The sequence below is a fragment of the Cariama cristata genome, unplaced genomic scaffold (genome assembly GCF_000690535.1).
Source record: "Cariama cristata isolate BGI_N322 unplaced genomic scaffold, ASM69053v1 scaffold11249, whole genome shotgun sequence".
Lineage (NCBI taxonomy): Eukaryota > Metazoa > Chordata > Aves > Cariamiformes > Cariamidae > Cariama > Cariama cristata.
Genome location: NW_009635259.1, coordinates 1 through 25,628, shown reverse-complemented (window position 1 = coordinate 25,628; position 25,628 = coordinate 1). Strand labels below are relative to the sequence as shown.

Sequence of the window (25,628 nt, the reverse complement as noted above, 5' to 3'; positions counted from 1 at the left end):
AATGATTCTATGATTCTATGATTCTGTTGTTTTGGTCCTTGCACCTTCAGTACAGTTGCCCTGCAACTGCTTTGACTTGTTCCCCCAAGTTCAGAAGCATAAAGACTTTTTTCTGTGTCCTATGCTGAGCTATTCAGGGTTGAGTTCTTTAGCAAACTCGTTGAAGTGAGGTGTTAGCTGCAGGGCTGGAGGCAAAGGCTTGACATTTCTCGCCCTGTCTACTTATTTACTGGTATCCTGTTGAGAGTACAGGGAAAAACATAGGGAAAAAGAGGTAAGGAACCAGCCAAGAAAGAATTATCTTCAACTTCAAGTGAGTAAATGTGACATCTCTTGAGAGGAGCTTCCTACCTTACTCTGTTTTTTTGTTGCCAGGCAAGAATATGATGGTGGCGATATGGTTGCACTGGGACAGGTGTAGGATCCAATACCCCTGTGCTCTGTCTTCCTCTTGCTGTTACTCAGTGATGCATGTAATGCCTCTTGACTGCCCCTGTTAGTGCTCTGTAGGGCTAAGCATGTTAATACAGAGTCCCCTTCTGACTGTAATTTAAGCAAATGACTAGATTTGAATTTGCCATTATTTCAGCTGCTTGATCTTCAAGGCAGTAGCTTCATTTAGTTCCAATTTTGTATAGTAAATGGTGTCCTCCTCTGGATGAGAAATCCACACTTACATATGCCCTAAGTGTCTGAAATGGGCATTTATTCCTCTCCAACTGATCTTAAAAAACCAGTTAACAAGTGACCGAGGAACCCTTTTCTCAAAGTTAGTTATTCTTTTGGGATAAGCACCCTTAAAGTAGTAGAGAGTCACAGCTCTGTGAAACAGTGGAAGTTACTGCTGAGCTCATCTGTTCCTCCTCTCCCAAGCTCATGGTTATTTCAGACTGAGCACAGCCCCCTCCAGCCTTTTGCTTTCACTCCTCCCTCCAGGTCTATCGGAGCAGCAGTGATCACCTGTAATGCTAAGGGCATGCCTGCCCACCTTGCTGACAGTGCTACTGCCACGGACATTTCATGCCCCAACTTCTTAGAGCTGCTGCCCTTTGGGTACCAGGAATAGCAGGGGGGATTGTCAGCATGGTGGGAAGGGATCAAGTGAGCATCAGCTCCTGGAGCTCGTGTCCTCCTGCACAGCTCTTGCTGATGGCCACTGTTCGTGCAGCATTAACTGCTTGACATAGGTGTGAGGAGCTCTCCACACAGGACAATGCCCACCCCAGGACTTCTTTGTGCCACCAGATGTTGTTCTGCTTGATAAACTTTTATCTGAGCAGCTAAGGGAATATGATGTTTGTGGTGTGAGTGTGGCCTGTAGGCAGCAGGCCCTTCACTGTAGGCTGCAGTCTTGGTGATTGTCCTTCAGTGAAGTTTCCAGCAGTTTTCCAAGACTGGGAACTTCTTAAAGCATGAGTGGGATGCGTGTTCAGCACATAGTCCAAAATGGTCTTCTGACATGTCCCATTGAATTCTTGGGGTGAGTGGTCCTTTATTCACCAAGCTAGCCAAAGATATACCTGCATGCCTTTTGGCATGTCTATTTAAGCAGCGTATTCTGCCCTTCAATATAATTTGTTAACATTTTATCCTAAGGTTTGAATTTTGCTGGCTTGCTGATACAGCTGTGCAGGCAAAAACTTTCTGCTAAAAGAGACTTACAAACTCTGTCATTACATGATGCTCATGTTACAGCTTGCAAAGTTTGAAGCTTTTTATGGCAGCTTGGTAGAGAAATACAATTTGTTGGTGGGCCAAACTGCTCTTCTTCCTTTCCTTACTTCCCAAAACCCACACACTGCCCATCAGCTGAACATAGCTGACTTCTTACATGGGTGCTGTCTTCAGGGCAATGAAATGGGGAAGGTTGTTAACAATACAGGCCTGAGCAAGTCAGCTCGTTTGGCATCTGTCCCTGAAGACAGAAACGATAAATGCGTCATGTACTCATTATCAGAAAACACTTTTTCAGTCTCACTTTTGCAGAGTTTCATCTTAATATCAGCTGTGCACAATTGACTGAATTTGTCAACTGTCTGCAAAATTCTGCAAAGGTAGCATGTGTGTTTTTGTTGTAGATTACACTGCATCTGTGTGTATTCCATTGCTTTCTGTTTTGACAGTCATTAGAGCTGCTATCCTCATCCAGAATTGGTACCGCTTTACAATGGCCCGGCTAGAGATGAGGCGCCGCTATTCTCTGAGTATCTTTCAGTCAATCGAGTATGCTGATGAGCAAGATCAACTACAGGTTTGTAATCTTCCATTCTTCCTGTACAAGCAGTTATGTTATCCCCAGAGGCCTGAAGTTGCACAAACAAAATGAGTATGTCATTATTTCTCCCTATAAAGCTGTGTCCTATATAATAAAACCTCTTCCCTGCCTCACACATGAACTAAGTTTTATGTTTATGTACATATATATGTATATGTATATATACATTACTATATAAGCAGCAGGACACCATTCTGCCCATGCAACCATATCTAGGTTCAAGGTTCTGTGGAACAGCTGTGTTAGCCAGGGATTGCAGGTCATCCCACTATGGGTGATCTTAACCATGTCTGTGAGGCGAGGTATGTACAACAGAGATATCAGTGTCTCTGCATGTCAGCCTGGGCTTCCTTTGGGGTTGGTACAGGGAATTAGGAACTTCTAGGGCTTTGTGTTCATCCTAGCATCAGTGTCTAAAGTCAGTTTGGTGCATTGTAGCAGTATCTTTCTATTGATTGCAGACAAAGTCTAGGCAAATGGTCTGGATGATGGGCAAGATGAATTACACCTAAAAATGTCAGCAGCGTTGATACAGCCCTGGAACTTTTTGTGTATTCATATAGTGTCAATCTGCTAATTCACAGCAAAGAAGGAAAGGAGTAAGCCATTTTTGTAGTAGGACACAAGTTGTGTCATTATTGCATGCTGATGCTATGGGAACATACAGTAGTGTCTTAGATCCCCCTAAATGGGAAATTAATGCTGGTAATTGAGTAAGGAAGGACAATGTTAACGCTTGTTGGATCCCCTAAACTGATGAGTGTGTTGTTCTTTTCTTTTCCGTACTCAGCTAGCCAACTTTTTTACATTCATGCTGGATCACTGCACTCATCCTGATTCAGGTAAGGATAAATATCAAAGTAATATGGAGATTCTGTTTGAAAAACCTGATGTGAGGGAAGTTAATTTTCAATGTGATGTTTACAGCCTATGGCACGTGCTGGGGCTGAGGTTTGATTTCCCAAATACTGTAATAAGAATTTGATCCTGTGAGTGTTGACTCTGCTCAATATCTACTCAGTGAGTCAAGATGTAAGACAGAATAGATATGTGTTGTCCTTATGAGAATACTCAGAGGTGCTCAGAATGTTTTCTTGTATGTTACTGCCCTTAAGCTGTTTTCATGTGTCCTGGTTTCGGGTGGGATAGAGTTAATTTTCTTCCTAGTAGCTGGTGTAGTGTTATGTTTTGGATTTAGTATGAGAATACTGTTGATAACACACTGATGTTTTAGTTGTTGCTAAGTAATGTTTATACTAAGTCAAGGATTTTTCAGCTTCTCATGCCCAGCCAGCCGGAAGGCTGGAGGAGCAAAAGAAGTTGGGAGGGGACACAGCCAGGACAGCTGACCCAAACTGCCAAAGGGATATTCCATACCATATGACATCATGCCGAGTACATAAACTGGGGGCAGTTGGCCAGGAAGGGCAAATCACTGCTTGGGAACTAACGAGGCATAGGTCAGCGAGTGGTGAGCAATTGCATTGTGCGTCACTTGTTTTGTATATTCAAATTCTTTTATTACTGTTGTGGTTGTTGTTATTTCCTTCCTTTCTGTCCTATTAAACTGTCTTTGTCTCAATCCACAAGTTTTACTTTTTTTTTTTTATTCTCTCCTCCATCCCACCAGGTGAGGGCGGAGTGAGCAAGTGGCTGCTGTGTGGTGCTTAGTTGCCGGCTGGGGTTAAACCATGACATCATGGTAGTCTTACTGACCAGTTTTCACAACTTTCTATACGTGTTTTCTTAAACTGTGAGATGTGATTATCCAGAAAGACTGTGTCTAGTTGGTTTAGGGCAGATGTAATCAAAGAGGTTGCCTTCAAAGAAGTTGCTTCTTTTTCTTTCTTCTTTGTTTTTTCCTCCCTGAAGCAGTTCTGGCCCACTTTTAAATTTAATTTGTTCTAGATTTCACTGCAAAACATGTATCAGTATGTGAGTGATTAAAAGTTAAATAAATTTAAACTGCTGGAGAAAAATCTTTAGAAACTATCTCAATTAAAGCTCAGTTATTCAAAGAATAACCTTTAATTTTTGAAGTATTTTGGGCTCCTTGAACAGCACTTACATTTGAGGTCAAGCTCAACAGGGGGACAGACTGAAACTGATTCCTAAGTCCAGAAAACAAACATGACTTTCCCAAACAAATTGAGAATAGATCTAAACCCAGTGGAGTTAAAAAGGAGACCGTCCCCTTCTTATCAAATTACAAGAGAATGTCCTTTCTCTTTCATCTGACCCCACCATAGGTTATTCCAATTAAAATTTGCACAAGACACTTTGATAGCAGGATAAAACCACCATCAAAACAGTAAGTGGTTCAGCGTTCTAATGACAGCCATTAGAAATGGCAATTTTTCTCTCTTAGATACTTTAGGGTGCCTAATGCTCTGCAGAAAAAGAAATTATGTTTGAGCCTTGCTCCAAAGCCAAGGCAGATGATACAATAGTCCTTCCTTTGATTTTTTCCATTACCACTATATCCTGAAAAAAAATCTGCTTTAGTCATTTAACTTCCTGGGAAGGAATTGGCAAACTTAAATAAAATCAGACACTGCTCACTTCATCTCCTTCTTCTACATGCTAATAGCGTACCTGACTTCAGTTTTCCACCTGAGTGGGACAGAAGATAGTAGTGCTAGGTCTGAGATTTGGAAAAATAGTGTTAATCTCTATTTCATTATAATATTAAAAGGGAATTTTACAGCTGCCTGTTGTAGGTATGATTTATCCACCTTTATTAGCTGTGTCTATTGACAGAAGGGACAAAGGTGAGGTGCCTCAGGTGGCTTGCTAGGGCTCAGGACGTGGCTGGTACAGAGCACACTGCTACATGCATAGGCTGTTTGTGGGCTCTTGGAGATCTAGGCCCCACCTGTGCACAGGGAGGGACGGAGGGTACTGTGGGCTGCCCCTCATCACCACTGCACGGGTGACCTGCTGCTTGGTCTTGCAGATACTGGGAGCTGCGGCCGTGGTTAAGGCTGAAACGTGACAAAGTGTATGGTTTATGGTAAAGCTCTCCTTTGTCTTGCTTGCTTAAAACTTTCATCTGTTAGGACTGAAGTTGTTAAGACTTGATAACTGCTCCAAAGACTTTATTTTTGTCTTGGTTTGTTATTTCCCCCTTTCTAACACCCCGTGTTACAGATATCAGAACCCAAAATCAAACAGAAAGATTCCATAAGGTTTAATAAGGTTTAATAGAAAGGCAACTGAGACCGCCTATGCAAAGGAGCTGACTTAAGGGTTTTTTGAGAAATTGCATCTCAAATTTGTGTTGTGTGGTTTGTGGTTATGTTTGTCTGGTGCTGGCTGTGTGCATTCTTTACTTCACGCTCTTGATTGCTTGCCCCTCTAAGGGACCTTTGCAGCACCCATGCTAGGCCCACTGATTTAAGCAAAATCAGTGCTGAATAGAGTGATTCTTAATGAACTGCTTCCTCTTCTGCTGAATCACGGTCTTAAGATGTAAGGCACAGTCAGTGTAAACATAACAAGCAGAGAGGCTTCAAATTGGCTTTGCTATTCTCAAGCATTTTCTAAAACCTACGATTCTCTGGCTTTTTTTTTTCATCAGTGTATGCTTGCTTAAATTAGAGTGATAGCATATAGTTCAAAAGCCCTCTCCAAGAAGATAGTGTGTAATGTTCTTACCAGAGAATAGGTTGCCTGTTCTTCCCAGTATGTGATGAGAAAACTACTTGAAGATTTTGTGATCTGTATTTTTCCCATACATTATAAGCCACTCAGTCTCCACTATTCATCTTGTCACTTTCCTCTTTTTAATCTGCTTTGTTCAGAATATGTTTTTCAAAGAAAGAAAGCAGCCACCGTCTCATTAACACAGTAGTGGTTTTGATGTGATTGTTTATCTGTTGTACCCTGAAGCTTTTTTCATCCTCTCATTGTGCTTAAGATGTCAGTGCAGTTTAAGTTGTGATTGGGATATTATATAACTGTGTGTCTTGTTCCGCTTCTGATTAATGGCTATTTCCAAGGGTTTGTGGGAAGTAAGAATTAAAACTTTTTCCACCTTTTCTCCTTCCCTCCCCCCAAAAATCTGCATACCTACTCAGCCTTTCAATGGAAAAATCTCTGGTCAGAGAAAGCTGGAAGCTGCTTTTCCAGCAAAAGGTGACCCTTGTAGCAGCCTTCCAGGACCTAAAAGGGTCCTACAAGAAAGCTGGGAGGGTCTTTTTACAAGGGCACATAGTGATAGGACAAGGGGCAATGGCTTTAAACTGAAAGAGGGAAGATTTAGATGAGATATTAGGAGGAAATTCTTCCCGGTGAGGGTGGTGAGGCAGTGGCAGAGGTTGCCCAGAGAAGCTGTGGCTGCCCCATCCCTGGAAGTGTTCAAGGCCAGGTTGGATGGGGCTTTGAGCAACCTGGTCTGGTGGAAGGTGTCCCTGCCCATGGCAGGGGGGGTGGAACTAGGTGATTCTTAAGGTCCCTTCCAGCCAAACCATTCTATGATTTACTCACTCTTTTGTGGATGCATTTAGGGTGAGAAGGCTGCAAACATGTCCTTGGCAAAGTGGTGGGACTGGGAGTCCAGGGCACCCCTGGCTGTGCCTCTCAAGGTCACCAGAGCCGGAGCCACACCTCCTGCAGCCTTCCTTCAAAAGGGGGCAAAATGTGCTGTCTTCTGCAGTTTCACTCCCCATGATGTCTACCTTACAGCATTAACACCCTTCCAAGGCTTTTTGCATAGAGTGATTCTTGCAGTGGGGAATAAATCACAGCTGCCTGCAGTTTACAGCACCAGGAATGGAGTGAAGGAATTAATATTTGGAGCATTATAGAAATCTTCATCCTCTTAGTAAGCTCAAGATCCCTCTGGCTTTGACCTACTGGCTGGGGATCAGTATCTGGCAGATGTAAGAGCACTCTTCAGGAGTCAGAGGTGCTCTCAGGTACCCCAACGCTTAGTCTGAAGGTGCATGGATCATGGTAGAACAGAGAGTTCATTTCAGAGCTGCAGAAGTTGCTCATTCCCTGTTACCCTAATCGTGAAGTACATCCTTGACAGTGGCATCTTTGACTTGCCTTGAACAACTCCCATGGCAAGGTGGTCCTGTCAGGAGAACCAGGTTTGTGGGCTTTCTGTGGCCAAACTAACTCCACGTAGCTCTGGGCTTTTGTGTTTAACGTGGAATATGGCTATTGTCCTGGAAGGTAGTTGTATGGGCTCAACTCACTGAGCTTGGGCTAGACCTCTGGTGTCAGAGTACAAAGCAGGTCATTCCCTGTGCTCCCTGTAGTCAGTGGAGAGATGCAGATGCTGACAGAGAGTATTTCATTCTGTCTTAAGACATATGCCTGAACTAGGCACGCTGAGAGTTTTCGTCCCTCTCTTTAAGTATGGACTGAAAGAGCCTTGACAGCTTTGAGTAGAAGATGACTAAAATGAGAGGGGTGCTGAATCCTTCAGAACTACTCCTGCATGGGGCTTGTGGTGAGCTGGCATACTCGTCGGCCAGCACACTAATCCCTAGGCTGCATTAAGGCATCCATTACTGACTGCTCTGAGATGAGACAGTCATCCTGTGCAGGAAGAAGCCTTAAAATGCAGCTGAAAGACTGCCTGAGGAGACATAAGCGCGCTCTAAGGCTAATGACCATGACTGGCTTTTGATAGCTCATCCAGAAGTGGAAAATGGGGTGTACTTTGCAGAGATACGCCCTACATAGAAGGAGGTTGGGTTTCCCAGCCTGGGCGTATGCCAAAAAGGAAGCAAGGCTGTGAGGAAGGTAGGTTCATGTTCAGACGTAAAGGGATGGGTAGGCTGCTGTGTGCAGGAAAGGAGGCCGGAGTAGGAGCAGGCACAGGCAGGTGTCTGCCTGGCTTGAAATGCTGAGAAGACCACTGACTGAAGGAGTTGTGTCAGATGAGGAGAGCCTCTGGCCAGAACAGGCAAACAATGAGGAATTCAGGTGATCTGAGGAACTGGCTCTGTGGCCTGCAGCCACCCACTTGCTGAGAGGTGGGGCACAGAGAGATGCTGTCCAGAGACCTCCTGCTCAAGCTGGGACGAGATTTGATGCAGATGTGCTTGGCTGATCCGTATGTGGGAATCAGCAGTTTCAGTCCATGGGTGACATTCTGGTGTCTGAGGTAGAAGACTGCAAATCAGACTGTACTTGGTGGAAATGGTGAACCCTGAGCACCTTGCTGTTATTTGATGCCTTAATCCATTTACATAGCTGTACACTGAATGTGCTAATCAACTCACAGCAGAAGAGCTGATAAAAAAGGGGGTTTCTTAATTCAGAGCTGATAAAAACTGTAATTTTATCTATTTATTTCTTTAATATGGATTTTATCCAGTTACAAGACAAGCTATCCTTTATGAATCTCGTAATTTATGAGGCCACATGCCAGTTTTGGCTGCTGTGAGTTTTGAGTCACAGCCACGGGTATTCCTCCGGCAATAAATAATACATTTTTATTTCCAGTTGTATCTAATCAAGGTTACAGAAAACTTACCTGTAGCCCAGCAAAAAGTGTTTGCAACAATCATCTCACAAAAGCAACTCTGCAACAGCAGCAGCCAGAACCCTGTCCTCTAGGGTCTGCTTCTCTCTTTGAGGGTAATACATGGTAAAGACAATCTGCAAGAAGAAAACACTGAACTCTACTGTTCACTCAATTACATTTCAAGGTTATGTCAAGAAAATACTGGATTGAAGCAATTAGCAATGTTCCTGCTTTCTCCATGTTCTGCTATGTTTTTGTTTACTTTATTTCATCCAATGGTTTTATGGCAGCCAACCAAAAGCTGGCATTGTCTCCTAGTTGTATCAGAAAGGAATGCTTTGCAATCCACTGTGAATAAATAGGATTTTGTTGGTGAGTTTTAAAATAATCACTGACCTGCTGGTATTTAGCCTAAAAATTTTACATAGCAAATAAAAGCAATGAAAATGAATCTTTAAAACCTGTATTAAAAGTGTAATATTGAACTTTAAACAGATGATGGTCATTGAATGATCAGTCATGACTTTTGAATCTCCTTGCTTTGTGGGGGAAGGAGGAGAAAGTCTGTAACAGGCTATGTTTCTCATTACCTATGAGAGTAGATTACTCCACAGCTTCATTGCAAAATGTTTTGCATCCTGACCACAGCTACTGGCTGTTGGGACAAAGTTTTTGCTTGTTTTTTCATTTGGTTGGTTTTTGCTTGTTTTGGGGGGTTTGGTTGGTTGGTTGGTTGATTTTAGTATTGTGAAACAATCTGGGGAGACCTGGAGCTCTTCCACTATACAAGGCAGGAGTTAGCCACTGCAATACTGCAGCACATAAAGCATCAGCCGTTTCTTATCATGTTGTTAAGGCCCTATGGGGGACTGGTGGAGCTTCTACATTGTTTTTCTTCCCTTTTGTTGCAGTTTCTCACATTTTCATCAGCCCTGGTGTTTCTGAGGTGGTGGATGAAGGCTTATGTTTAAAAGAATTTGAAAAGAAGATTGATGTTCCAGACTCCTATTATGGACCACGACTGTCATTCCCCCTTACTGTTGAAGATGCCAATGCTCTTCTTCATGCTTTCAGGAATGAGCAGGTATGTTGCAACTAGTTTGATTTCTTTTTACTCATTTTACATCTCTGTCAAGTCATAGCTCCACAATCGGTTGAATCCAATGTAAGGCTAAACTGGTGCCCAAGGAGATATTTCACCCTTCCTTTCCATCCCATTACCCTTTCCTGCAAGCCCCATGTGATCATTCAGGTACATGGTGAGCTGTTTTGGGAAACTGCTCTGTCTGAAAGCTAACACAACAAATTCAAAAGCAGTCAGTTCTCAACCAGACCAGTTCCCAGATTTGATTTGCTACTTGGCTGTATGACCACCACAGCCAGTGCTGGGGAGGGGGCAGGGACTAGTGGGGACCTCCTCTTCTAGCATCGAGATTACAGTGATCATGAAATGGGAACCCTTAGCAGCTGCAAAGCGAGAGTGATCACTGAGGGTGCGGAAGGTGTCCTAACCTAGAAACCAGTTATTGTCTTTTTTTGTGTTAGAAGTACTCCTTGTGTGATCCTCTTCTTTTGTCCCCCACCCCATTCTTTTTAGAGGAATTGAGGTGTAAGGGTTAATCACCTCGTTCCGGTGTGCAGGACTCCACCATAATGGAAGAGTGAATATAAAGCATGGCTAATGTAGTGGAACAGAGTGATAGCACAACTCTCAGGAGATTACTGACTGCAGCTGCTAAGGTGCTGAGAAGGCTGTTGCTGATTCTGTATGTTCCTGAGCAAGCCCCTTTGCTGCCCTCATAGAACATGAGGGTGGGCAGGGAGGCATTACACGGCACAGCTTTCTTTTGAACTTGTGGTCATTTGTGCTTAACAATATTAATTTACTAAATAATGGTGGGGTTTTTTTCTGTAATTTTCTGCAGACACTGATCTTAAAAGTAGCAAAATACAAAGTGCATGATAAATGAGCCCACCTAGAGTTCACCTTACTGTCAGCTTTCTCTTCTCTTACTATGGCTGGCATTTCATTAAGGAAATGATTATATGTAATTGGCCTTTTTTGTTTGCTTTAAAAACATGAATCTTGAAAAGTCAGTCTATAGCTCGTTTATCTCTTCTACCAAACTTCCTCAGAGCTGTGTTTGAATTAAAAGCCTTAAAAATCACTGACTGACAAAATTAATTTTCATAAAAAACATTAGCAGAGAAGACCAGAAACTTCAGTGTTGTATTGTCATAATAACATCTTCACAGTGAACAGGAAGATAACTCTTACCTAGGCAACCCTTGCTGGAGTTTCCCTCTCATTATTTTTGCAATTTGCTGAAATACCATGTATGGCCTTTGGGATTTTTTGGGTTGGTTTGTGGTTTGTTTTATTTACTTGCAGCTAGAACTGCATCCTTTTTTTTTTTTTCAGTTACTTTGAATAGATGACGTTATGCGATGATTCTGAGTGCTGTATAACTCAGTCTCTTATCCTTTCTGTAGATGAGAAGAGTAGAAACAGTATGCTATAAATAAAATGGGAAAATACATAAAACAAGTTCGTTAAGGGCTCTATATCCATTCACCAGGAAGCAAGTGCAAAGCTATGAACACTCCTAATTCCCAACACTAAACCATACAGCCTGTAGTCATGTCTGGAGGTCTGTAGCATAAACAATCTTGGCAATACATGTCTGATGCTAATAAAGCAGACGGGCATATTGCTAATAAGTCTTCCTTTTCTGCCTGTATTTTTTTCTCACAGCTGCTTCATGCCCGCTATGTACTGCAGCTACTGTGTGAAACTAGGAGGGTTCTCAAGGAGATGCCAAATATCACCCATCTTTCAACTTCCTACTCCAAGGAGATAACTGTCTGTGGTAAGGTGCCAGAGAAGATAACTGCTTTGGGATATGGATTGTATGTGGTTAGAGAATGATACGGACATTTCCAAATGTTGCCGTTGCAAGAAAGTTCTCGATGCTTCCCCCCTCCCCACCCCCCAATGCATAAATTGGAAGAAACAAACAAAAAGGTTCCTGAATCACAGTAAGTATGTTTTAAGGAAGTCCCTCACCTCCTCTTTCCTTTTCTCATTAAAGACTTCTGAATGAGTCAGTATTAATTCACCTAACACTGCAGTGTAGCTTAAATATTCCTGCACTTCCATCTCTAAAATGCCACCGAGTATTTTGATCGCTGGCTGCAAGTCTCACTGCTTTCTCTTCTTACTGGGAAAAAGACTCTACCATTGTCATTTACTCAGTAATGATTTTAATGAGGGCTTAATAGGGGTGGCAAAAAAGACCTTTCATTGACAGCATGACTATCTAGGATAAATTGAAATTATAATAAACCCTAATTTCTGAAGGTACCCATGAGGATGGATAAGCCTTTATATAACCAACAAATTAGTCTCACAGAATGATATGATGTGTCACAAGGTAAAGAAATAAGAGCTCATTGCCTGTTTATTTTGTTATGCTTTTGTCAGTTATGGATAAAGAGATGCAGTATCCTGACTTGCCACAGAACAAAGTAGCTGCAAAACAGAACAGTAATGGCGACATTAAGTCTTGAGAGCTAGCAGTGTGTGCTGTGTGTAACGGTAAAGTGGTAAAAGGAAGGGTACTATGACACATGCAAAACAAATAATGTTTTTTAAGATGTGGTTATGCATCTACTTTGATTGCCAGGAAAGGGTTTGTTTAAATGAGGTTTTGTATAAACAATAATTTGTTAACCAAACCAATAAAACCTCTCGCCAAACCAAGGAAACACAGAATCATACTTGTTCGCTACACAGCATGTTGTTGCTGAGCAAAATGTACGTCCTCATGTTTGTATTGCATTGGCACTATGTTAGCAGCATCTGAACGGGTCCCTTTCCTGCCATTGAAACAAATAGCTTTTGTAACCAGAAAGATCCTCTGCAGAAGATGAAAGACTAATTTTTAGACATAATTGGTCCAAAATGTTGATTTCTTTAAAATAAGTTATCCCTCTCCCCATCTTCTTTTAATTTCAAATTAATAATGCAGATTAAATATGCACCTGAAATGTTTGCATCCACATATGTGATGAAAATCTATCATAGCTTGAAAGATTCCTTAGAGTGAATTCAGCAGGCTCACAATTAATAAAAAGTTGCACAGAAAACATGTAGACGGGGTAAAAATGTGACTTCTTTTTTCCTACTGATTGCTGGTGAAAGCATATCATCACAAGATAAGTTTTGAAACCGTTCTATGGCTTTGTGTTGGTAAGTCACAGATGTGAGAAGGTTGGTTCTGTGAGTATGAAATTCAGTCATATGCAGAGGGGAGCTATGCTGCAGTGATCCTTTGTGTTGGGGTGAAATCCCCCTGCCTGTTCCAAAATAAACTGCTTGGAAAGGGCCAAATCTGTCATTCCTGTGGCCTTAGCATGGAGGCATACAAGCATGGACAGTTCTTGACATTCTCCTTCAAATCCTGCCTGTAGTAATCAAAACCTCACCCTGAATCAGACAGATGTTCAATTGTGCTGTATATAGGGGGCTACTTACAAATTTATACCTGTTAGTATGTAGGAGTCTACCATATTAGTGACATTTTCCATTTTTCAGGTTCATAATATGTTTGTTCATCTTACTCCCATTTCCCTGAGAGAACCTTTGGTGTGTGACTGGTCTGATCTTCAGATCCAGCTGGAAAGACAAAAACTTTATGCAAGACAATTGTATACTCTCTTAAGTATTTAATTGCCAGATTTTACAAGCAGCTTCAGCATGTACCTTAATATGAAGCTAATCCTAATACAAGGCAAATTACTAAGGAAAACATGGGGAAAAACTTGTTAGCACTAACTAATTCCTGGTTTATAATCCATTTTTTTCCTCCTCTGTGAGGGGGGAGAAGAAAAAAAAATCATGTTTTTGTTTCCTGTAGGAGATTTGCATGGAAACCTGGATGATCTTTTGCTGATATTCTATAAGGTAAGTAGGTAGTCTGTTAGGTAGCATTTTCACTTCACAACTTGTTAAGAACATGTATTTGTGTCTGATAGATTTATAACTCTTAGAACTGTACATGTGGTGTGCAGGTACCACACACACAAAGCCTGGAACAATTTGAACGGTGTCTTTGTCATAGCTTTTCCTCTCCCTACCTTCCTGCTCACTGTGAAGGAGGACATCCAGGAGATCTTTCTCTTCCTAAATATTGAACTGGAGCATGAACCAAAACTTAAGAGGGCTCCTTACAATGTCTCCAAACTCCTGCCACTGTTTTATATTCCATGTTGACTAAAGTCTTCTGAAATCAAGAGCTAACTTAGTTCCTTTTGTAACACTGCACCATGGCTAATTTTGGCCCTCCAGAAAAAATGCAGAAATTTTCATATAGGCCTTCCACTGATACCTGCAAAGTGTTTTTTAATATTATTTGTTTACAGGAAACAAAGAAGCATGCTATCTGTTTAAAAGCTCTTTAAATCTTGGAAGCAATCATGTAGTCTGCACAAAATGGAAATACCTTGGGCACCCTTTACATATCCTTGAAGATCTGATCACTTTTTAATGTTAAAAAAGCACAGCTCTGTTTTACTGATGTGAAAAAAATTAAGCTCCAGGCTGTCTTTTCCACAATTGTATATTTAACTGAAGATGTGGGAAATTTCCTGTATTTAGTTCCACATTTATCTTTAGCATGAATCACCACCTTTCATTTAGCAGATACTCTCATTGATTTGAGCTTTCCAAGGGAAAGGGTTTGTGTCTGATCCTTTTGCATTCATCTGCGCTGAATGGAGACTGAAGTGAGCTAAACCAGGTGTTTAAATGATGCAGTTCCCCCCCTGCTTCCAACTTTATTACACTTTATCTGACACTTGCTGAATGGAAATTTGGTGGTTTTGCCCAAGTGCATACCTGAAGCCTGCTGTAGTATAATCAATCAGATCTTTTACAGAGTTCTGCGTTTCTTACTAATCAATCAATTACGTTTAGCTGGTCCTTCACTTGCAGTTTTTTAGCTGCTATTTTAATTAGACAATCTTCCTTTTTGAAACTAGAATAAGAATGATACAGATTGGATTCATACCCAGGACCTGGAACGGGAAAATAACTATTTTGAAGATAAATGCTCAGATAGTTATATTTACATCTGCAATCAGCCTGAATTTTACTCCTTTGGCATAAACAGAAGATGATTCTTTTCCCCCTCTCTAATGGATGTTACAAAGAGAAAAAAAACTCTTAAGCAAGGACTAAATCCTGACTTCAGTAAATTCAGAGCCAAAACTACCACTGACTTTGGGGACTAGAGTTTACCCCCAGTCGTTTTCTGTTAAGCTTCTAGGAGAGACCTTCCACCAAACCAAATAAAATTGACAAATATTTTGTCATTTCAAAGTGATTAGAAAATAGAGAGCACATGGTAGAACTGCTTAGTTATTTAAAAGCAAATTAAATGACAAAGTATTTTCTGTCCCCTCTGAGCAGCGTACTCAGCTAAGCAGCAAACCCAGTCAGCCTGTGGGATCCATTTTTTCTGCTTCCCTAACTGTGTTTCATTTGGAAGGGATTTCTTCCTCCCAAGTTGGTATGAACCACCCGTAACCTTAAACAAGAGGGTGCAATCTTAAACAATGCCATGAGGAGTGCAGTGATGTCAGGTCTGCGCAGAGCCATGCAGAGCTGAAACAGCTGCTGAAGCATTTTGGAGGCCTGCATGCAGACCAGGCACCTTGAGCGTGGAGCTCTGTCCAGGGAGCTTTTATCACAGCACTTTTACAAACTGCCAACAGCAAAAACACAGAAGATAGCAATCTACAGCTTACTGATACAATGCTGGTTGTAATAGTGTGTATAATTCTTAAACCTGGTTTTGGTGAGGCTAAGGTAATTACTTTTTTCTCTATAGCCAGTTTGTAAGGTTCTTTCAGTCCCTGCCTTAATCTCCTTTAAATTACAGCATTTCCTGAAATTCCTTGAAACTCTTGAATTTTAAATTACATGTTGCTAAGTTAGATTGTTGAATGGATGGTATGGACAGAAATAGCCTGAAACTGTAGAAAATGCAAACGACAAACGGAAGTTAATTAATCACTAACCCAGCAGATAGAGTAATGATGCCCAGCGGCGAGTTGCTAATCATTACAGGGCCTTGTTCACCTCTTTGACATGCCAGAGGCTGCAATGGTCTTTAATTTAGTTTTGTTCTTATTGTTGGTCGAAACCACAGAAAAGGAAATAAAAACTTTGCATGAATGTGGAACAAAACTAAAACGTCACATTGAAGTTGGAAGTCCAAAACAAACTCTCGTTTAAAACTAAGAGTTGTCGGGAAGCTTTGCCAAAAGAATGATAGAGTCTGGAGAGTGCTTCAGTAGATCTGTCTTTCCATAAGGACTGCAGTTACTGTGGGTTTAAGGCTAAGCTTTTATTAATTTATCTTTCCAGGAGCTGCTGCGTCTCTCCTGTCTGTTCTGCTCCTGAACTCTGTCCTTTCTTTTTTAAAACCACTACAACCCACTGCATTAGCAGTCTCATAAATTGCCACTCTTGTGAGCACAGAGCATCCACAGGCCTCTTCTAAGTTAACTTGGAGAGAGCTGGGGAGAGGCTATGGCAAAACCCAAGCAAACTGTATTTACAGCAGTCAGGATTGTGCCCCTGTGGGAATCAAGAGACCAGGATTCACTACTGCATCCTGACATAACAGCACAGGACACTGATTGGGACAAAAAAGATATTTCCTAATGGGTTCAAATTAAATGTTTAATTGAGTCCCTGGGCAAATCCTGTATCCTGCCATAAACCTTACTAAGGCAACACACGAGGGAATGCCATAGGAACTTAGGAAATGCTGGACACTGACACAGTAGTGGAATGGAAGTGGGAATCCATCAGGAAGTGAGATGTCTTGCAGTACTGCCAAATCTGTTAAGAGTGGCTTCCACAGTTGTGATGTGATTTTATAGATGTTCTATTGATAATTCTTGTGCATGCCAGTTGTGAAAACAGAGGTTTCCTTTTTCTGGCAAGTCAAAATTGAAATAATATTTCTGATACTTATGATTAGAAATGATGAAGCTCCATGTAGTTGCTGCTATACTTTCTTTAAGCTGATGGCACCCATTGACATGTTGATAACATAGTATGAATTCACAATACTAGCTTTTGATAAGTCACAATTCATAATAAAGCATTGCTCTGTATCTTCAGAAAAAAATAAGGTAAGAAATACCTGTATGTACAGCCTTTCAGGTTTGTGAGTGTTCAAGTATATCTTTGCCTTCGAGGAGGGCAAAGTGCAATGTGAGTAAAATTCAAGTAGAGCTTTCAGGACTAAAGCAACAGTAATCAAGTTCTTCAGAGTTCTGTATTAAGATTTGATTAAGTATTGGACTTAATAATAACTAAGATAAGGACTGTATTAAGTCCTCTGGACTATAGTTCTCAGGAGTTTTGGCAGCATACACTGCAAACAATGTAAATATATGAAATCCATTTTCTTACTGTGTAAGGAAGCATAAGGACCTTCAGACTTGTGTCAGAAGATAATTTTTCATGGATTTCTTGTCTTTCATTCAAAATGAATGACTCCCTTTTGCAAGTGCATAACTTCCTGGCAGCAGTTGCGTTGACAGAAAAGTATATTTTGCTACAAGAATAATGTTCCTTTTGGTCCCTTTCAATTTAATTTAATAGGTAGAGGAAAGGATTAGAGACGGCATCATAAGAACAGCTAGAGAGATCATCTCTTCTCTGATGGCTCATACAGGTTGTCTGATATGGAGGGTTTTGTTCTAAGCAGTGGAAATAAAGAAATGCTGCATTTTAGATCTCTGTGTTATGTAGTTTTTTTGCAGATTTTCTAGCAATGTGATCTCATTTAAATACTATTCCCTTTATTACAGTAGCATAGCAGCATCTCTAAATGTCCTTGTTTTTGTTTCCTTCTGCAGAATGGTCTGCCTTCAGAACAAAACCCTTATGTCTTTAATGGTGATTTTGTTGACAGAGGGAAAAATTCTATGGAAATACTTCTAATCCTCTTTGCATTTCTTCTTATCTACCCCAATGATTTACACTTGAATAGAGGAAACCATGAAGACTACATTATGAACCTGAGGTAGATTTTAGGGGGTGGGAGGGGAGTATCTGGCCTTTCTCTAGAAATGTTGCAGTTTTTGAATGCTACTTTAGCCACTATGACACCCTAAAACAGAAATAATGTTTTACCAGGTATTCAGGTGTAACTTTGCATCTTCAAGAGGTGTGAGAGGGGCAAAGAACATCCTCATTACACACAGAGACTTAAACGGGAGTCATGTCTTATCTCTGACCTAATCACAATGCATTGAAGTCAATGGGCTCAGTGCAGCTTCCAGAGTATCAAATTTGGGGAAGGGGGACAGATGGAGGGATGATATCTTAGTTAAAGCATTGGCTTTTTCCATAGCATAGCAAAAGACATAGTAGTATGCAATATAATGGAACCAGTAAACAAGGAGCTGATATTTCACTTAACTTTAGACCAAGATGTCACTTCCCAAAGACAAGAGGCAGGTAAATATCTTAGTTTCTACACAGTGGAGATCCATTAGCTGCAAGGTGAGTCTGCCCTGTTGCAGGAACAGCTGAGGCCCTGTTTTCTAATCCAGACATTTGTAGTCAGCTGTAAAGCGCTGCCAAGGGAGTGAGCACAGCCAGTGTCTCTGGCTGTAGTGAAAGTGTGACAAAGACAAAATCAGCTCACAGACGTGAGAACTCCTCACAATTCCAAGCCGCATCAGTAAGTCCCTGGGTGACTGGCTGGTGGGTAACTTGTTTTACCCCTTCTGTCATTTGATGTGTGCACACAGGATATATTGCTGTTTTAACACAGGCATAAACCTGGGTTAGAGGCCCATGTTCAAATCCTATTAATGATCTATGTAAGAGAATCACTTTTGTATGATACTTCCTTTTTCAACGCTTAATTTAAAAAAAAAAAACCAAACACAATGTAAACCAAGATCAGTTACTTTATCTACAAGGTAGGAAAATTCCCACCCAAAATAGTGGAAAATATTAACTAAGTCTGTGGTGGAACGGAGTGCAAAGATGCATTCCTGTGTATGGCTCTTTGCTGGGCATTTTGATTAGCAGTGCTGCACGTTGGTAAATTTGAAAACTGAGAGAGGGTGCTATGAAAATGCCCCTTGCACCAAGGATATGTTGGTGTTAAAAGCATGAGGTATCAAAATCCTTGTCCCTTTGGGGGAACAGTCATGATAGATGACATCGTCTAATAAAGTTGAGTGATTTAGGATGAAAACTCTGGCTAGGTTTTGTGGGAATTTTTGCCCATCATCATTTAGGTTCCTTTTAAATTTCTCTCTGATATTTAAAAGGTAAAACTGCTGAACTATTTCATTTAGATGGGAAAAAGGCCACTTAATAATTCTTGGTCTGGATTCTGTTCCTGATCTCTTGTATGTACAAGAAGTCGGTTTAACTCAATTCTTGAGACAGAGCACAAGGAAACATTTAAACTGAGGTGGGACAGAATGGCAGGAGAAAAGAGGGCTAGAAAACTCCTGGCAAACACTACAGCACAGAAAATCATGCAGAAGCAGTGTGCTGAAAACCAGTTCATGATACTGTCCTATTTTCAGATACGGCTTCACAAAAGAAGTTTCGAAGAAGTACAAGGTAAGATTCCTCCTCCTTCCCCTGTATTTTCTTTGTAGTCTTGCACATGTTAAATGAAACCTGTGTAAAAAAGGAAACTTCCAACCAGTTTATTTAGGTGTAGTACAGAATGACTTTAATAATATAGTTGAAATTATTTTGGGTTATTAGTGGAATAACTGACAGAACAATTTTAAGTGTGAGCCTTTTATGCTCAGAAATATATGGGATGAAATAAATAACATCCATAAGACCACTCAAGAATGCAAAAAGATGTGAACGTGAAAGAAAAACGAAATGCTGCAGAGACAATCAAATGGCCCTAAAGTAAATGTCAGAATATGTTTGTCAGTGTTGTAGTTTGGGGTGTCACCTGCACAGAACTATTCGTACAGACTGTGGCAGACACTTCAAAATCTTGACCTTGGAAGCAACCGAATCTGCCAGAAGTAGGTGCTAATGTCATAGTATGTTTTACAGGACCATGGGAAACAGATTTTGTGTCTTCTGCGAGACATCTTTAGCTGGCTTCCCCTTGCCACTATAATTGATAGCAAAGTTCTTATCCTACACGGAGGGATTTCGGACACCACAGATTTAGATTTCCTGAATGCACTTGAGAGAAATAAGGTAAGAGATCATATTCATGTGGGGGCGATTTTGTTTTCTTCAGAAAATTTAGCAGTACAAATGCTAAGATCAAGTTGTTTGCATTAGGAAAGGAAATGACTGCTGTATAAGGCATGTAAGGAAGAGTCTTCTTTTTCTTCAAAATCAGTGTTTAGAAAGGAAGGTTTCAGTAGGTGTTGGGAGCCAATTGTTTGGCTGCTGTAAAATAACCTGGGTCTTTTGACTTAAAAATAGCTAAGAACACTTTAGATACCTCCTTCCTGCAGTGATGATGCATTAGACAGTATGAAAAGTACTTAATTCACAGGCATTTCTAAACACATTAGAAATCAGTCTAGCTACATCTTTCTAGCACTGCCTTTTGTCCCAGGGCTGTGCTTCTGCCATCTGTTGTGTGTGGGAAGCTCTCCACATGTGAGGTGCTCCCTTGAGCATGCTGAGCTTTGCACATGTGGGAGAGCCTTTCTAGCAGGATCAAACTTCAAGACCTGGCCTTGAGAAAACAAACTACTACTTTTCAGGGATTTAGAAGACAGAAACATTCATTTTTTCCTAAAATGGTGAGCAAACACAGCTATTTCAAATCAGTGGAAAACGGTGTGGGATTTGGTCTTGCTTTGGACAACTAAATTGAGATGTCTGCTTGTGATTGGGGTGCTTAGGCTCCTTATAATCAATGGAGATCTGGTGGAGATCCAGGTCTTATCATTCCTCAGGCATAGGTCTCTAGTGCTGTTCATGGGAGCACCCCGTAGCACCTCTGGCCTCCGCCTGCCTCTGGAGAAAGTCTTCTTCACAGGTCTCCTCCACTGGTCTCCTTGAGGTCTGATTTGTATCTGCCCAGCTCATGCTAATTCACAGACATGGCAGAGCATCCCAGATGGCACGAGATACCTATGTTTAAGCAGCCTTGTGTACCTTGTCATTAGGGTCTGTGGAATCTAGAGTTATTTCTCCCATCCTCATGTTTTCTAATGCAGAAATAAATGCTTTACAGGACAGTCTGGTGTATCTCTCTTTCTTAAAGATGTGAAAAAGGGCAATGAATACTTCTGGTCATAGAATCCCACGATTGGAAGGGCCCTCTGGAGATCACCCAGTCCAACCCCCCTGCCAAAGCAGGGTCACCTACACCAAGTTGCACAGGGTCACGTCCAGGCAGGTTTTGAATATCTCCAGAGAAGGAGACCCCACAGCCTCTCTGGGCAGCCTGTGCCAGGGCTCTGCCACCCTCAAAATACAGAAGTTCTTCCTCATCTTCAGGTGGAACTGCCTGAGTTTCCGTTTGTGCCCATCGCCCCTTAACCTGTTGCTGGGCGACACTGAAAGTCGTGGTCATCAGTGTCTAAGCTTCGTTGGCTGTACCACTGTACAGTAAAATTGGGTGCCTAACTCCAGCTGTAGGTGTCTTAACTGTGAGCTGAGTTGTGCCCACGCTTTCACCAAGGCTAGGCTCAGTGTGTTACTGATGCAGTATCTGTGAAATGCAGAATTAGCAGGTCAAAGTGGCTGTCACAGGAGAGCCTTGCTAATGAGACATGTGTGGGCCACAACTCAGGGCGAGATCACTGAAGACCCACTGATATATTTTAATTGGTACAACTGGCAACTGACAGGTCTCAAATACCGGTGAGTACACTGGGGAATAACCCAGTGTGTTGCATTTTGTTCTGCATCAGTCCTTTTCTTTGTTAAAGAGTAGAATTTGGGGCGGGGGAGTGTTGGGGTTGGTTTTTTTTTTTTTTTTTTGTTCTGGAAATGAGCTAATACAAGAAAATTTCAAATGAGAAAGAAGATACTCCCTGGAGAAGAGTCTGTGTTAATGGGCATTCATAGAGCCATAGCACACAGCTCCAAAAAAGCAAATGCCCATGCATATTGGAGGAGCCAATGCCCATGCATATTAATTTAACAATAAAAGGACCTGATGTAATACTTCAATTTCACTGTTATCCTCTGAATATTCCATTTATTTTAGCCAAATTAACCTAGCAGCATGCTACTGTATCAGAACAGTAGTGAATGCAGTTTCATCTTCAGTACAGTATACCTTTTCAGTTTCCAGTGAATCTGGGCACTTCAGTGTCATCCCTGAGCCCAGACCATACTTGCTGTATAGCAAGACCTTATGATTGACTTGGCTTGGAATGAGTCTGTGTGTCTGGATAAGAATATGAGAGCAGCTCTGAAGAAGCTGGTCACTGATAGAAGGAAAGCGAAGTTTCTGCAAGTGCCAAACATAGAATCATAGAATAGGATCATAGAATCATTTGGGCTGGAAGGGACCTGTGAGTTCAGGACATTATGAGAGTTCAGTATTGAATACAGGAAACAGGAACTGATGTGCCTTTCTGCTGCCATCTCTGTATCATCTTCATATCTTGGTAACCCTTTCAATTTTGTTTGTTTGTTTGTTTTTAAGTTGAAATCTTTGATGCGGCCACCAAAGACAGTGAGAGACAGACAGGACCAAGTGAAGGAGAGAATTCCTGCAACCAGACCCCATAAATGCACTGCCAACCAGAATGTTGCTGGGAAAACACAACACATCTCTTCATCTGGCTCCACTGAGCCTTCAGGCTCAAATTTTCCTCCAGACCCTGCACTGAAGGAATGGAAACAAGTAGGTGAAACCAAAGACAGGCTGATACTGAACCCCTCCTGCACAAAACCAGCAAGTGCTCTGTTCAGGCAGTGTGTTTGAGTCCAAGAGAACTGTCTCTTAATAAGAAACCCATCATTCTTGGGAGTGTACTAGCCAACTGTTAGTTATTTAGATGTTTTTTGTAGACCTAGTAATAAAGGTTTGTGATTTTTATACCTTACAGGTACAATTTACCCAGTGTTTTATTTTCTTAGCCCTTAGGAGGAGGAAACTGCTCTGTATGAAACGTGTTGGCACGCCCTCATGTGGTTGGATCTGTTGGTACATACGTGGTTGTCAGTCTGTATAGGTCAGACTTTGCAATTGTTGGAGATAGTGAGCACCTTTTTTCGGCTGTGGTTTTGGCAGCTGAATGCTGATATTGTCCAAAAAAACCCAACTCCTGAGATCTGCAGGGTGATTACTCAAGAGTGGGAAATTTTTGTCCTCTGGCTGTTCATTTCCACTTGAATGTTAGAGGCAATGTGGAGCTCTTGTCATACTGTAATTTAATAAATTGTGGCAATTTGAAAAGCTTAATTTGCACAGCAATTTAGAAGCTCAAGATTGAGTTTTATATAAGTTTAGTTTTCTGAGCTTCTCTTCAGACAACTGCTTTAAGGGGCAGACAGTTTTCTGTCTCTGAAAATGTGGTTTCCCAAGATACTTATCTGACCTATAAACTAACATAATGGGCACAAGCAATCCCCCCCAAATCTGACACTCCCCCAGCTAACCAAGCATCCACTGAGCCATGCTTACAAACGTGAACTGGAATGTGTTAGTGTAAACCTTGTCCAGTGGGGTTTAAACAAACACATTTTGCCTAATGTTTGCTACTGATTAGAATTACTAGGTTAGGTGACTTTAAACCATGGTAATTCAGCCCCATGTCTGAATCCTGCTAAAATGATAACATGCAAAATCTTCTTTTGAAACATGAGCTCACCAAAGAGAATAAAGCCAAAGGCAACTCTTGTCATGTTTAGAGCAGGCACTCCCAAGCTTAGTTTAGGTAAAACCACTGATCCATGTGGTCAGGTCTGTGATGGGAAACAGAAAATGCCTCTCACACCTACATGCGAAGAAGGCAGCTTTTGCTCTCTTTGAAAGAGCCCAGGTACCGTTGTTAGCTCAGATGTGTTTTCTCGCTATACTGTGGGACTTTGAGACTTTTGCTATGGTCAGTGCTTTAGACAGCCATAGCCTGTCAGGCCTCACCTACTATCAGTCCTCACTTGCTTGGCTTTGCTGTTTATAGATCCTTGATATTCTGTGGAGTGATCCAAGAAGCCAAAATGGCTGTACACCAAACAAGTGTCGAGGAGGAGGTTGTTACTTTGGTCCCGATGTCACTGCCAAGCTGTTTGAAAGGTATAATCTGAAGATGCTCATCAGGTCTCATGAATTTAAGCCAGAAGGTTATGAGATCAGTCACGATGGGAAGGTAAGATGCTTCTAGGTAAAGCAGAATTCTCTGTGAATGTCACAGGCACATCCACAGTAGACTTGTCTGCAAAGTTAATTAAAAAAATGAGTCACTTCTTTAAAACGAGTTTGGGGCAATTGTGTGCTAGATAGATGTTAGAACAAATTACAGAGTTCTGACAAACAAAACTCTTTACAGCTTCAGGGACTGGCTTATTACTCCTGTGAAAACAAATGAACATCAACAAAATCCCTGAGGAGACTTATGTGTAAATACAGTGCAAGAGATGCTCTAAGGGTCTAGAAGCCTTTTAACTTAATAATTTCTCTTCTGACCCTGCTTTCTGACTTGCTGTATCAGGAGGCCAGCAAGAATCCTGAAAACCAGGTCTATCTTAGAAAGAGTTTCTGTTAAACAGTGTGTTATATCACACTGCCCTCTGAACCAAAGTTTTCCTATGACAGGCCTGGAGCTCCGACTCAAAAAGAGCGAGTGATTTGGTGAACAACATTGTTGTTGATCTCTGGTTTTATATGTAGCTGCTTAATTTTGTAACCTGCATATTTTTCTAAGATCCATTTCAGAAATCAGTCTCAAGAATAGTTGTTCTACCCAATCAAGTTTCTTTGTTTCCTGTGATCAGGTTATCACTATATTTTCTGCCTCTAACTATTATGAAGAGGGGAGCAACCGGGGAGCATACATCAAACTGAATCCTGAACTGATTCCTCGGTTTGTACAGTATCAAGTCAGCAAGTACACACGCAGGCAGAATCTTTGGGAGAGGTAAAGCTGTGTGTTGTATGCAGTAAGTGTGTACTCCCTTGGCGAGTGAGCACCTGCCACAAATCTATAACTTGACTGAATAATTGAATAGGCATCTATTTTCCTTGGTTTTCCTTGTTTTTCTGTTTTACAATTTAAAAATTAATACAGTAGACAAAACATCTTCTAAGTGCTCTAACTTGGTTTCCTGAGAAACTCCCAGAGCTAATTAGACACGGTAAGTGGTTAGAACAGACAATTGTCAGGGACTCCTAAAGGGCCTGCTCCTGTCTGTCAGGTCTGCTTTAAGGCTGCAGCGTTAATCTGGACAAATCCTGTTATGAATTGAGTCCAAAAAGTTTATCATGACAGCTTTGCCATGCCTAGCACTGTGGCCAGATTTACTAAAGCAAAGCAGCTTAGAATTACCTGCATAAACTCGATTATCTCATAAATTCAGATTATTATTATTATGGGGCTTTGTTTTGTTTTGTTGGTTTTGTGGTGTTTTTTTTTTTTTTTCTTTTTCCCCAGTATTGTCTTTTAGGATGAACCTAAACATCCTACATGTTAAAGAATATAAGAATTTGATATTGAATGTTGAAAAGCATAAAATGCTAGAGGATTTAAATCCTTTAATAATCTGCTCTGCATTTTTTTCCTCTTAGGGTGGGTACAATTGAATCCTCTGCCTTAAAGTCCTTACGAGAGAAGATTTATGCTCACAGGGCTGAACTCACTAGTGCTTTT

At 41.2% G+C, this 25,628-nt stretch overlaps 1 protein-coding gene across 1 annotated transcript; it reads left to right on the top strand.

Annotated features, from left to right (window-relative positions):
• Nucleotides 1–2,123: 2,123 nt before the first annotated feature.
• Nucleotides 2,124–25,622, top strand: LOC104167262 (serine/threonine-protein phosphatase with EF-hands 1-like; the record flags this gene model as incomplete). Its single annotated transcript, XM_009707468.1, has 12 exons — nucleotides 2,124–2,251; nucleotides 3,066–3,117; nucleotides 9,671–9,843; nucleotides 11,515–11,629; nucleotides 13,679–13,725; nucleotides 17,700–17,866; nucleotides 19,395–19,431; nucleotides 19,891–20,040; nucleotides 22,463–22,663; nucleotides 23,946–24,131; nucleotides 24,757–24,899; nucleotides 25,547–25,622. Coding segments are annotated over 12 exons (1,475 nt in total), but the record flags the coding sequence as incomplete, so codon positions are not given.
• Nucleotides 25,623–25,628: the final 6 nt, after the last annotated feature.